Source organism: Halyomorpha halys, unplaced genomic scaffold (assembly GCF_000696795.3).
Source record: "Halyomorpha halys isolate HHAL.00 unplaced genomic scaffold, Hhal_1.1 Scaffold478.1, whole genome shotgun sequence".
In the NCBI taxonomy this organism is placed as follows: domain Eukaryota; kingdom Metazoa; phylum Arthropoda; class Insecta; order Hemiptera; family Pentatomidae; genus Halyomorpha; species Halyomorpha halys.
The window spans coordinates 1,234,046-1,248,420 of NW_027114329.1; the positions used below are offsets into that span (position 1 = coordinate 1,234,046).

The following is a 14,375-nucleotide window of genomic DNA, read 5'->3' on the forward strand; positions in this document are numbered from 1 at the left end:
ACATATATTACGTTATATATATATTATCTATATTTATTTGCATTGTGTGTAATTACACTATTTGGCTCTACTTATAGATTTTTTTGTCAGCACTCGAAATCATGCGCAGAAAACCATGCATGTCAGCTCAGATCTGGGCAATAACAATACAATGACAATGAGCAATAACAATGTACGAACTTCCTTGTGTATTGGAATGATGATGTTAATTTTCCTATTTTTTTGCAATGCATTGCTGAAAATATTGTGTAACCAACTCACACATGTAACAATCAAATAATATACATTAATCTGTTAAAGATGAATGGAATATGGTCCGGGTGCCCTCAAATAAAACTCAAATAGTAATACCTATTTTTATTGAGCTAACGTTTCGCCCCATGTTGCAGGGCTTCGTCAGGACTAAAAAAGATACATTGATACACATGGTCAATCAGCAATCTTCCAATAAATCTATTATTAGAAGCAATAAATATTACAGAAGTCTTCTGGTCCACTAGCAAACATTTTACACCTGCCATCTCTGGATGACAGTTAATAGTCCAGAGAGCAGACCTCAGTATAAATTCCCCCCCTTATGAGGCATATACATAATGGATAGGTACATTCTCTAGTGCTAATTTTGGAAATTTATATTTGTCTTTTATTTTACTCTGCCTTTTCTGGCAGATTGCCTCTCTCCTCCTTCCTGCATCTTTCATAACGATCTAGGCTCGTTTCCCTAGAACTTACAATCCCCTTTGCGACTGCTGGCTCTGGCTCGTTCACTACAAGGACCTACGGCTCGTTTCGCGACTGTAAGCTTGTTCCAAGCAGAGCAATGTTTCCATTGTCTGAGGACTTAAGGTAATTCCTGTAATACTCATCCTGTCCATTGATATCCAGGCCAGCTACCTAACCTTTGAGAAGGTGCATTGTTAAAGCCTTCTGGTATAGAGTACATCACAACTTCAATTGGAGTCAGAGGCATATAACAGAACACAACTACCTCTACATTTCAACTATGATTCCATCCATCACCAGCCGCCTTGATTTTGGCTTTCTCCATGACCATTTCCAGGTTCAAAATCTATCCTGGATAAGATTTTGATATTATGATACAAATTGCATTAGTGACTTGATATGATTGATGCTGATTTTATTTAGTCTATCAAAAGATGAATATAAGTAAGGCTAACACCAATATTAGTCTTGTTAAACAGTTAAATATTATCAAGTCATATGATAAATATGGTCTGAAAGAATTGCTAAGATATACATCAGATTCAACATTTTATAATTTAGTAGGCATAAAATTTAAAAAATTTTCTTTACTCATTGTGATTAACTCAGTAGGTCATAATGCTCAGAAGATGAATTATTTATCTTGAAAATGAGCATATAGAATGTTCTTAGATGCATAGTTGTGAAGTTAATCAAAAAACTAGACAGTAAAAATTATTATCATATTACTTCTTTTCACTTTGTTCTGCATTTCAGAAGCCCACTTTATTGTCATATCTTTTATTCTTGTTTCTCTAAATTCTCACCTTTTATTTAATTATTTATATATTTACTATCCTTCCTGTTTCATTTATATTCATGTATCTTATCTTTTAATTTATATTCATGTGTTACCTACTTAAGTGTACTTATATTAATTACTTTATTATTAATTTTATATTATAATTTACACTTCTCTGTATACCCACTCATTTGGTATATTGTCTTTCTTAATCACTTAAACATATTGTATCCCATTATTTTATACTTTATTTTTATATCTATGAGTGTTTTTTATTTATTTATTTTAATAATTTTGTAAATATCTCCTCTCCCCCTCTAATAAGTATATAAAGTATATTACCATTTATTGTTTACCTAATTTAAATCTTTTTTTTTTTACAATGTTTACTTTAAAATTATTTTCGTTATTGTGGCATTGCCAACTGCCATCCCCACTCCTCCCAATACAAACGGCCCACTCTGACTTTGACTCCCGTCATAACAGGTATGAATTCTGTCTCATCATTTGATTTTATTCTTTCTTTTTTCATCTCTTAATTTGTACTTTCTTTAATATTTCTTCTTTTATTTTATCTTTTACTATTACCCTTTTCATTTACTGTATACAACCTTTAATTTTTCTTATTATATTTTACTTTTCATTGTATACCCCTGTTATTTTCCACTTATGTTTTTTCTTTTTTTTTTGTAACTATGTCAAGTATTTATATCTTTTTTACCCCTGACGAAGCCCTGCAACGTGGGGCAAAACGTTGGCTCAATAAAAATAGTATAATCATTTACTATTTGAGTTTTTTTTACTGCACCCAGACCATTTTCCATTCATCTATACACACGGTCAATCAATAATCTTCGAGTATAAAAATTATTATGTTCTATCAAGATCCACTTTTAAGAAGAAAGAATGTTTTCTGTATCTAAGGCCCATTTATTTATTTCCTTTAATGAAAATTATTGAAAAACTGGAAGAGAACAGCTTTGTAAGTGACGATTTTTAGGTATGAAACATTACACTGTTTGAGGTAATCAACCTGAATGAAAAGCACATTATATTTAAATTTTTTTTTAAATAAAATTAATTTTAAAAATTTCATCTTCATTTTTATAGAAACCTTTTTATTCAATATAGCTAAACAAACTATTTGGGAGTCCTAAATAAAAATGTTTAAGATCATCATAAAATGTCATCAGATGGCAGAACTATTAGGAAGTTCAAGAATTGAAGGATATTATGTAATAAATACAGCAGTAAGTTTATTAATTTTTATTAAAAAAATAACGTCAAAAACACTTAAAACAATAAAAACTATTTCTTTCGTTTTCCAAATTTCTTCTTAAATTTATTTTTATTTCCAAATTTGCGTTTACGGATACCTAAAGATGTTTCAGTGTCGTCATTAAAACCATTATCAACTTCTACACGTTTCCTTTTTCTTCCTTTAATATCTTCTAAATCTCTTATTTGCTAAAACATAATTTTCAAGAGATAATTTAAAGAAATGCTGAAAATGTTAAGTAATTAAAAAACAAACACACCCAGCTATGAAAATAAATCTATATTATATCCTTATGATGATGGAATGTACTAGTATTTTTCTTCAGCACATTGATTAGTTGTTAGTTAAGTTAATGTTTGTGAATATTGAAACTTAATGTACAAGTCGGGGGTCTTCTTTGAGTGCAAACTTACAGAAAGTGACTAAATTTATTGTCAGAAGAGTCTTAAGGTGTGATAGCCATCAGACAGCTAAACCAAGTTTCAAAATTATATATATATACATATTCTTCAACTTCACAAACTACCAACTAATATTTCTGAGTAAATATGCAAGTATATTCTATCCCTTAGAAGTGATAAGGTATAATAAAATAAATACCTTTACAGCCGTTCGTTTTGATTCACCAACCCTCTCTTCCATTAACATTACTTCTTCATCCTTTGTTTCAAATTTTGGTAATTTTTTACCAATTAAATGTTCTATTCTTTGGTAAAGCTCCACATCATACTGATAAAACAATTAAAATTAATTGTTGTTAAAACACGATTATAATTGTAAAATTCAAAGATAATAAAAGTTAAAAATGTACCTGAGTGACAAATGTGACAGCTATACCAGACCTACCAGCCCGAGCTGTCCTTCCTACACGATGTATGTAGTCTTTACTGTGAGTAGGTATGTCAAAGTTAATGACAACATCAACGTGTGGAATGTCAAGACCTCTGTAAAAAAAAAAAAAAATTAAACAAAATTAGAACAATGTAACTAAAAAATATTTTTAATTTATTTAGGAGAATCAGAATACTACAAAGAAGTTGACAGTATCTACCAAAAAACAAAATATTTGTTTTTAAATTAATAGTTAAAGAAAGAAAAGGAATATTTTAATTTAAAAGGATGTTAATATTGTCATTTATAATTTATTTGATGTTTCTACTACCATGTGGCCATATTAAAATATATATATACATATATATAATATAAGATATTGCATTTAAAAATTTCAATTAATTCAATGGGTTAAACATTTTTGAGTAACATAATTTAGGAAACTTATAAATATTCTAGAGTTAAATAAAATTAATAATTAAAATAATTAGTAATAAAAAGTGATAAGCATTTATAACACAATTATAAATGCCTCAAATCTCAAGCTCTTAGCTCTCATCTCCTGCATGTTTCATTTTAAGTTGCTTCTTAAGTTGATAGGTAATAAGTTTATGCTTGGAGGAAGTTCTTAAGACCAATCGGCCTACATGGCCCTCACCATACAGAAGCTAATCCATTTAGGCATGCATTTCGCTCATTGTGGAATTAATGCACATGGTCACCACATGTATCTCCCCTTTTCTAGTCATGACAGAAAGAGTCTGAAGCTGACTCGGCAAAAGTTCCATAGGCTGTACCACAGCTCTCTGTCTTAGGTTCAACCTCAAGATATACAAGGTCATTGCTCATTTCATTCGTTCACCATCATTTAGTTCTGATCTAGAGCACACCTCTACAATACTACATTCAACAAGGTGCAGAGCTACTGCTCTGTTCTTCAAGCAGATAGTCAGAGCCATTATTTATTTACTTTAAAGTACCAAGAACAATGGTGTCCACAGAGCTCCAGCTGGTGTCCTAAAGACCTAGGAGGTGAGAAGGCACTATCCCCATAATTGATGTCTCTGCCAGTTAACCAGTTAACCATAAAAATTGATATATAAGATGATAACCCTGACCATCTTCTTATATATAATTATCTATGTTTCAAAATTAATAAGTTAGCATTTAAGAAAGTCTATGGGACAAACCAAAAATAAGTTTTTCACATGGGAAAGTAAAACTAGATAATGAAATTTGATAAAATTCACACTAGAGCTAAATCAGATGATCCATTTTCGAAATGTATGTGAGCCGAGGAAAATACATATTCACATGTATAAGCAAAAGTTAAGGATGGAATTAACTAAATTTGAAAGTAAACTATGCCAATATTCTTCCACATTGGATGAGCCTTTTTTTTAAAATATAGGTGTATCTAGGAAAATATGTATACATATGCAAAAGCCAAAGTAGAGGACAGAATATGATGGAATTGATATTAGACTCATTTCTCTAATAAGTAAAGACCCACATGTTTGAATTCTATATTTATATACTTCAAACTAAATAAATTACCTGCTGGCAACATCTGTGGAGATTAATGCAGTCCTTGATTTTGCTCTGAATTTAGTTAATGCAGCTAAACGTTTGTTTTGAGACATTTGTCCATTTAAAGGAATAGCAGACATTCCTAGATTTCGAAGCATGAGGGCTGTTTTCATGGTCCCGTTACAAGTTGCACAAAATATCATAAAAGAATTTCCAGCCATTTCATTCAGTAAATACACCAGATACACATCCTAATAAGAAAAAGAAAATTAATGATGATACAATAATGCATATAACTGGTAACATTAAAAAAAATATGGCATCAACAGTCTGTTAACAGATTAACACAGTGAAAGTGTTTAGCCAAAATGCCACATAATTCAGTACTCCATTGGTTATTAATGACTGGTTAGTAATGTATAACAATAGATATCTTTAAATATAGCTAGTTCTTTCTTTGATTTGTCAAAGGACAGAACTAAAAGGAAGTCTACCTAAATTATATTAGTATTTACTTACTTAAAACAAAGCCTATCCACCAACAAATTTGAAAGGTGTAGCCTAAATAAAATAATGTGCATTGTGCCAAATTATAGCACTTCTGACATTAGACCTCCATTGTAAAGAATAAATAAATAACTTATATTTAAAATATTATTTTATACTAACATTGAATATTGCTATGATTATTCAGAACGAGTTTAAAAGTTAGAATCTATACCCACCTTGTATCTCAAAGGAATAAATATGTAATATTGTTGAAGTTTTTCTACAGTTGTATATTTTGTAGAGACTTCCACTTTTACAGGATTTCTTAAACATGCTCTTTGCAACTTCTGTACTTTTTTTGTCATAGTGGCTGAAAACAGAAAAGTACGCCTCTCTCTCGGCATGACCCTTAAGATTTTATCTACTTCAATTTCAAAGTCCATATTTAATATACGATCTGCTTCATCCATCACCTTTAAAAAAATATATATTGTAATATTATTATTTAAGAGAAATTATTACTAAAACAGCAATTTTAGTGGGAAAATGATCCAGGTGGAGGTAAAAAAAAAAACACAAACATATTAGAAACAACTTTTTTTCAGTAACCACCGTTTTATCTTACTTTGTAAGACTTCAACTGGGCTGAGTTCAGAAAGTAGAATGTTTGATTTTACTCTTTATCTTCCTAGTAGAGCGAAATGTCGGTCACTAATAATAGTTTTTGGCTAAGATTTTGTAACTTTTTTGACCACCACATGGACTATCTTTCCACAATCACCACATAAGGTCAGTCAACCAATAATCTTCTAATACATAAAACAAAGTTAAACTTTCACTGTGTACTTTAGAGTTGCTTACCAGATACTTTACAGCTTTCAGATTAAAGCCTTTTGTATTTTCCAAATGATCAACAAGCCTCCCAGGTGTAGCAATTAGCACATGGGGTTTCTTAGCTAGCACCATAGCCTGAGACATCATATCCATACCACCAACAATTATTGCAGTTTTAACTCCAATTCCAGAACCTTTAAAAAAGACATTATAATATTACTCAATTATGTGATCATAATTATAATATTTAATGGCTTAAATAATTTCATAATTATGCAAAATAAAAATAACTACGACTAAGGAGATATTTTCTAAAACTTAATTTGGATTAACTATGAGGAGCTGCAGGTATGCAAGATCTTTAAAACCACAAATAAAATGGTGGGGATTGGAAAAAAAAGTTGAGACCCCCAAAAGGCAATCTCTAACAATAACTCAACTCACATACAAAGTTCAACCCTCTTAACTCAATCAGGAGGAGCACACAATTTTAAAAAGATGAAAAACATTTGATCACTAAATGTTGACTAAAATTAATTTCCACTTTTATGCAATGTTTCTGCCTGTAAAACAACCCTCCATATTGAATTTCAGATCACCTGAAACAAAGGGAGAAAGAAACTAAACATGCCCATATGTAGGGGGAGAGGGGAAATATATAAACAGGCATCTCTGAAAATCCTAAAACCCTGTTTTTGGGCTTATGAAATAGATATTAAGTGCTTCCTCATACCCTTTCCAAAACCCTTAATACAGTGGAAAATTTTATTATTTTCAAATAAAATCAAAATGGTTAAAGCTGTAAGAGATAGAATAGGGGTTAAAGTGTCTCTATACAGAAATATCACAAGTAACATTGTTATTAAAAATATGTTAATATCATTTAAGTATCTCGGGGTATTATATTTAATTCAATCCATACCATATTTTTAATTCAACCCATACCTAGTGCTTCAAACTGTTCAGAGATTTGAAAAGCCAACTCTCTAGTAGGAGTCAATATAAGTGCAAAATATCTTTGTGGATGTTCCAATAAAGCCTGCAAGATAGGTAAAGCAAAAGCAGCTGTTTTACCCGATCCAGTCTCAGCCAAGCCAATAACATCACGACCTGTTTACATTTGAAAGTATAGGAATAAAATAAATTTAAATAACAATTAAATTAAACAAATAATTTGACTGTACAAAACCTGCAATAGCTAATGGAATGGCTTCTTTCTGAATTTTTGTAGGCTCGGACCATTTAAGCTTTTCACATGCTTCACACAGAACATCTATGACACCCTGTAAATACAAGAATACTTTATAAAGGTTCAAAAAAAAAAAAGTATTAAAATGAACATATTTAAAGATATTTGGCCAACTTGGACTAAGAAGCATTAATACTAAAATAAACAATTAAAAAAGGCATAATAGTTTTGTCAAAAGTAACATCCCTTGATCTAATTACTCTTTTTCTTCTTGCAACCAGATTCTATACCCTCCACCACAATAACCAATTATTACAACTTTCAAAGCTCTCGGATCCTTTTTTTTCTCTCTTCATTTTATAGGGTTAAATTTATTTATTATTATTATTATTAGGTTTATCCTAAGATTTTCATCTCATCTTGAGAGTTGTTGACGGAGATCAATTCAATTCAAAAGGTGAACAGATAGCAGCTTCAGTGTTCAATCAAGATTGTACAATTAATTCTTTCTCACTTACCAGACGTTGGAGAGCATCATAGTATATATATTCAATTTTTATATCAATTGTATGGCAGAAATTCTTAAAATTAGATGAAACGAATTCTCCATCATTGTTGAGAGATAAATTCTTTACCTTGATACCATGTTGTACTCATGTCCACTACGAACAAATCGTTAGAAGAAAGGTTATTTTCATCACAATTTAGAGCCACTAAAACAACCTCTTTGAATGATTAAAGCCTCTAATAATATATTTTTTCTGACAGTGAGCTTTCATATGCTATTTGTTACCATAAATAAAACACCCACTGTGAGCTTTAACAGGTCCTTCATTGTTTAAACTACTTGAGGATGATTTCGTTCTTTGTCGAGAAAACAAGCACGTACAAAATCCATTTTCATATCTGGGACAGATTCAAGTACTTTGACTACAGGACCAATCTCATATTTTAGAGTTAACAGAAGGCATACTTCGTCAGCTTCACTCATGGTTGAGTTTTGTTCATCCAGCTCTCTAATAATAGAATCAAAATTCAGAAAATAATCCCCATTAACTGTTAAAGGTTTTAGAAAGCTGTGGCACGAATGAATACGTTCTTAACAGCCTTCATCATCACTGCAACTGTATGATAATCCTTAATAAGGTTGAGATGTTTATCAGAGACTACCTGAATGATAATAACCATAGCTTCTGCTTTTGAGATCATAAATCTCTTCTTCCCAGAGGAGCCTGACAATCGATCAGCTTTCAACTTTTTTTTTTTACAAGAATTGATGAAATTCTAAACAACCAGTGATTGAAATTAGTTCCAAGTACAGGTATAGCAGTTCCGCCCAACGCCATGGCACTTTGATATAATTCACAAATATGCATTTTAAAAACTTTAGAAACAACAGCCTTAGCCCATAACTTCTTAAGGTTTCAAATTAGTTAAATGGCAGAGGAATAAAAAACTGTCGAACTGAGGTAATTTTTTTCTAAGAGGTTACACACAATATTTAGAGAATTACACATAACAAATGCCATAATAAAAGAACAGTTCCAACCAATATGTTCATTGCTATCTTTAAAACATATATATATCCTAACAATTATGCTGGGACCATGTTTGACCAACATCTCTTTAAATTAAGGCAGATAATATTAGTATGGTAATATTAATTATAGCAGCCAAGACTACACTATTTTCCTAATGGTAATGTTTGCAAGTTTCTATTTGATGGGTTGAAAAAAATTAATAAAAATTTTTATATATAAAAATAAAATAGACATACTAAATCCTTAAAAGTTTGTTTTTCTGTCTGATCACCATTCAAGTTATCCACAGTTTCCTTTAATAAATGATCATTTTCGTCTTCATTCTCTATTTCTTTTTCATCACTACTACCTTCAGAATTTTTTTCCAGTTCCTCACTTTCAGTACCATCTTCCTGTAAACAAAAAAATTGAAACATGTATAAGTACAAAAATCAATAAGGAAGTAAACGTAAAATAGATACATTTAAGTGAACTTAAAGCCGGATTTACATGTTTGCCACTGGCTAAATATTACTTACCAATGTATGGTAAACAAAGAAAGTAACATATACCTGTTTCCACTTGCTCATTTGCTCCAGGGAGGCAAACATGGTCGACGTCAGACATATCTTGGCTATTACTTTCAATTCAAACCATTATTATTATAAAAAGAAACAAAATAAAAATACATGAAATGTAAGACAGCATAGAGGCCAGGTAGGTGCTATATGATAAAAAATTCAAAAAAAGGTGCTAGAAATTAATAAATTCAACTTTTGTTTCGTAATTTTTATTAGATACCTTATAATTTAATTATCAGGTTAGTCTAAAAGTTCGTGCGCATTTTTGGGAAATTTTTAAATAGTGTAATTAAAACACAATTTAACATTTTAATCAATGACACATTTTCCTGTCTATAATTTTTCACCATCTTACAAGTAAATTTTTAACACCATTGCTGTAGGCAGACTCTGGTTTTGATACAAAAAAAACCTAAAAGTTCATTTTTTACTTCCTGTTTAGAATTTAACTTTCTCTCAAGTGAAAAATTTCGTGAGGCATGAAATGGAGATGTTTATTTCCTGCGAGAAATTGGCTTTGGTAGCTTGTGTGGTACCTACTTTCCAAGCTTAGATACTTCGTACACACCTATAAATAAGAAAAGACTGTTCTATAAGATGAATCCTTTCTTCTTGCAATTTGATCTATTGTTATTTGTGGCTCTGATTCCGCAAGATTTTTAAAAATATAATCAAAATCAACAGTATGTCCTGAACGGGGTTTACCATAAATGCTGCTCTCTCCAATCTTAAATTTTTTAAAACATTTCTGGGCAGTCCATACAGTGATAGTATGTTCACCATATACACTATTAAATTTTATCGCAGCTGATCAGGCAGATTTGCCACAAGAAAAAGAAAATAACACAAGATGTTTGTATTATCAATTATCAATATTAATTTTCTAAGGATACTAATATGCATCTCATGTTTATGAAAATCGGTGACAGACTTGCTAATACATTAATCAAGCGATGATAAGTTCCAAAATCTGTTCAGTGTAATGGTGAGCCCCAGCAAATCCCATGCTTGCTATTAATGCATATGAAATTAAGGACTAACCTCACACACAGATACATGTCTTTAAATAGGTATACTTGTGCTATGCTAATTCGAAAATATTCTAATAAAGAAAATTCACAAGATTCGAAAATGTATTTATACCCAATTACAGAAATTTGTCGTCTTAAGCTAAAGTTAATAATTGATTCTGAAGATTGGGGAAATTCTTCAATTAATTAAAACAAGTGCATAAATACTTATCTGTTGGCACTTTTAAAACAATAACTCAGAAAAAATTAAGGGTAAAACAGCAATTGCCTAAAAGCCTTTAAATTAGTGCCCAAAGCAGGTGCTCCATGGGTCAGCCTCAAATTTAGACCAACATTTGTACCATCCAATTTAAATAACCCAACCACATGCTTCAGCATGTGAGAATTTTACCTGGTTGGGAAATATGAGTAGCACCACAAGAATTATAAAAAAAAAAAAAAATCAAACAAATGTATTCTTTAACCACCAGATTAAATCAATTCAGAGCTCAAATGAGCTAGGTTTCTAAATAGGGAAAACTATTTAAACAAGATAAATATGTTTTTTGTTCATGGATTAACGTTTTTCCCAACTAGATTAATATTTAGGAAATACGCTTGTTACGACGAAGTAATAATAATAACAAAACATTATTATAAAAAGTATAAACAATAACTTACTTTAGAAACGACAGATTCTCCGTCAGAATCACTCATTCTGTATTCGACAAAACCTCGTGACTTCTATAACCTTTCCAAACTTCAAATGCTCAGCTTCACAACAAAACATTCAATAACGAGCCTTCTCCTACTAACTCAAATAGGGAGGGGGGAAATGAAACCTGTGCGCATGTCCGGCAGTCTTATTTCCCTGGCAGGGACTGTTTTGGCAGTTTGAAAACGGTTCCGAGCTTGATATTCGGACCTTTGAAACTGGGGATGCAACATCGACGTAGATTTTTTGAAAACATCGATGTTTTTAAACTCGATTTTTGAAACCGGTGTTTTACATTTGTCTCAATTTTTCATTTTTTTTTTAAATGCAAAAGTAACTTAATAAAAAAAAAAAAATAAACAGATTCCTACCAACAATGTGGTGGGATGAGGAAGTACTTCCTACTTTCACGCTGATAACGGGATAAAGATATGTTAAAGGTCTGTTCCAACAACCACTTCTGACTGTCCGAAGCATGCGTAGTAAGTGTTGTTCCCTCCCAAACCCTTACTGCTCATGCTCCGTGCAGTTCTGGATAATCAGAAGTTGGAACAGACCTTATGTTGCTGAAATGGATGTTCAAAAATACCGATGTTATGTTATTGACGTTGCATCCCTAATTCAGAGTGTTAAGCATGGCGGACGTACAAGTGGTTTCATTCATTGCACTGGAATTATATTATTTTTATTAAAAAGAAAATGAAAGGAAATTAAGTATAAATAAATAAGATTAAATATAAAACTTATACAAAGTACCAACAAACACGTTTAACCTCCTAACAGCTCTCAGTTGCAACTAGACAAAGAACAATAGTGGAGATACGCTCTCACGAACCCCTTTGATTTGTGTCCAAAAAACCAACTCTCAACGGATCGGCAACGAGCTTAGGCCAACTCGTATAAGCCACCCATCCACATGTTCGCGCATGACTGAGTTCGCCATGGCTTGGAAACACGTTGAGGTCCCTTAAATACATACTAGAGAATTTCAAGACAGCAACTAGAGATTATTGCTGACTTGATCATGCTTTTTCAAACTTAAAGCAATTTAAAAAAATAATAATACTTTTAGTTTATAAGATAGGCGCATCTCTCATTCAAAAAAACATATCAACAGCGCTAGCTATATTAATTACAACATATAGTCGCTCATTAGATAGAAATACTGTAATCTGAGACTTCCAAATAATTATTTGTTGTGGGTAGATCGTTATTTAACTTAAATGGGCTCAAATGTAGATTATATTGGACTGCAGGCTCGTTCCATCTTTCGTGGACTTAGAGCTAGTTCCTGTTAAGGCGGATCCACATGTTGGCCGCTCGCCACGGACGGAGGCTTGGAAAAATATTTTGACCTGGTTGCAATTAACAGCCATTGAATTTTACGTTGATATAAAGGGGCCTCTACATGTTGGCCAAGCCATGGCGAACTCAGACATGCGCGAGCTGGCCTAAGCTCGTTGCCGATCCGTCGAGAGTCGGTTTTTTGGACACAGATCAAAGGGGTTCGTGAGAACGCTCGTGTAGCATCTCCACCATTGTTCTTTGTCTAGTTGGAACTGAGAGCTGTTAGGAGGTTGTAATTATTTTTTATAATAAGTTTTATATTTAATCTTACTTATTTATAATTTAATTTCCTTTCATTTTATTTATTTTTATAATAAAAATAATATAATCCCAGTGCAATGGCTGAAACCACTTTACGTCCGCCATGCTTCCCTCTCTGAATAACACTGACATGTGGATGGCCCGCTCAGTGTTTACCGAGCATTTGTGCAAGCCTCCGATTCGTGGCGAGCGGCCAACATGTGGATCTGCCTTAACGAATCATTAAAGCCTTTTTCGAGAACATAGTAATAAGAGGATTATTTATCCTATTTGTAATATGTAAATAGTTAGGTCTGCTGACACTTATTAAGATTAGGTCAGTATTGTATTTGTGATCCAGCTGAGAAGATGGACGGAAATATCGTGCCTAATAGCCATGTTTTGCTTTATTACTTCAAAAAAGGAAAGCGAGCTGCAGAGGCATATAAAAAAATATGCGGGGTCTATGGGGATAATGCCTTAACAGAGCGCACGTGCCAAAATTGGTTTGCCAAGTTTCGAGCAGGGTATTTTGACGTAAATGAGGCACCGCGACCTGGTCGTCCACAAGAAATTGAAAGCATTGATGTTAAGGCAATAGTCGATCAAAATCCATCATGATCAGTGCGAGACATTGCAGAGATAAGGTGATCGAAAATAATGGACATTTCATTGTGAATTAAAATAAATATTAAAATAAGAAAGGAATATGGTCCGGGTGCGGTCAAAAAAACTCAAATAGTAGAACTACACTATTTTAATGAGCCAACGTTTCGCCCCACGTTGCAGGGCTTCTTCAGGGCTATTTTGACGGCAGTCAAAACAAAAATGACTGTCATTTTTGGTCATTTTTGTTTTGACTGCCGTCAAAATAGCCCTGAAGAAGCCCTGCAACGTGGGGCGAAACGTTGGCTCATTAAAACAGTATAGTTCTACTATTTGAGTTTTTTTTTTGACCGCACCCGGACCATATTCCATTCATAAAATAAATATTATGTACAAAATATTCTTAGTTTTCTTTCATCCAAAAAAACCGAAAAGACATATTTGCCAACCCTATAAAAAGTTGTTACTATTTCTTTCTTTTTTTTTACTGCACCCCTGACATTCTTCATAGATTAAAAAATAGTTTGATTTATAAAATAAACCTTTCTACCGAAAATCACATATCTTATACTCCTATTTCTTCGAGACGGGATATTATTGCTTATTTCCTTAAATATATTAGTGAGTTTTTTAGTGATGTATATACAAATTAATGAAACTTGGCACCGTAGTCGGATGGCTTTCACTAAACGCTACTTAC

General features: G+C 32.1%; 1 protein-coding gene across 1 annotated transcript; it reads right to left on the reverse strand.

Annotated features, from left to right (window-relative positions):
• Positions 1–2,755: 2,755 nt before the first annotated feature.
• Positions 2,756–11,597, reverse strand: pths (porthos). The gene is made up of 10 exons (XM_014424782.3): positions 11,449–11,597; positions 9,434–9,589; positions 7,657–7,750; positions 7,413–7,577; positions 6,495–6,661; positions 5,870–6,106; positions 5,172–5,395; positions 3,595–3,727; positions 3,384–3,512; positions 2,756–2,971 (listed from the first exon to the last, which is right to left on the reverse strand). Exons 1-10 carry the CDS (start codon positions 11,482–11,484, stop codon positions 2,813–2,815), a joined length of 1,500 nt encoding a protein of 499 aa, XP_014280268.1. The 5' UTR covers positions 11,485–11,597; the 3' UTR covers positions 2,756–2,812.
• Between the last annotated feature and the right edge of the window lie 2,778 nt (positions 11,598–14,375).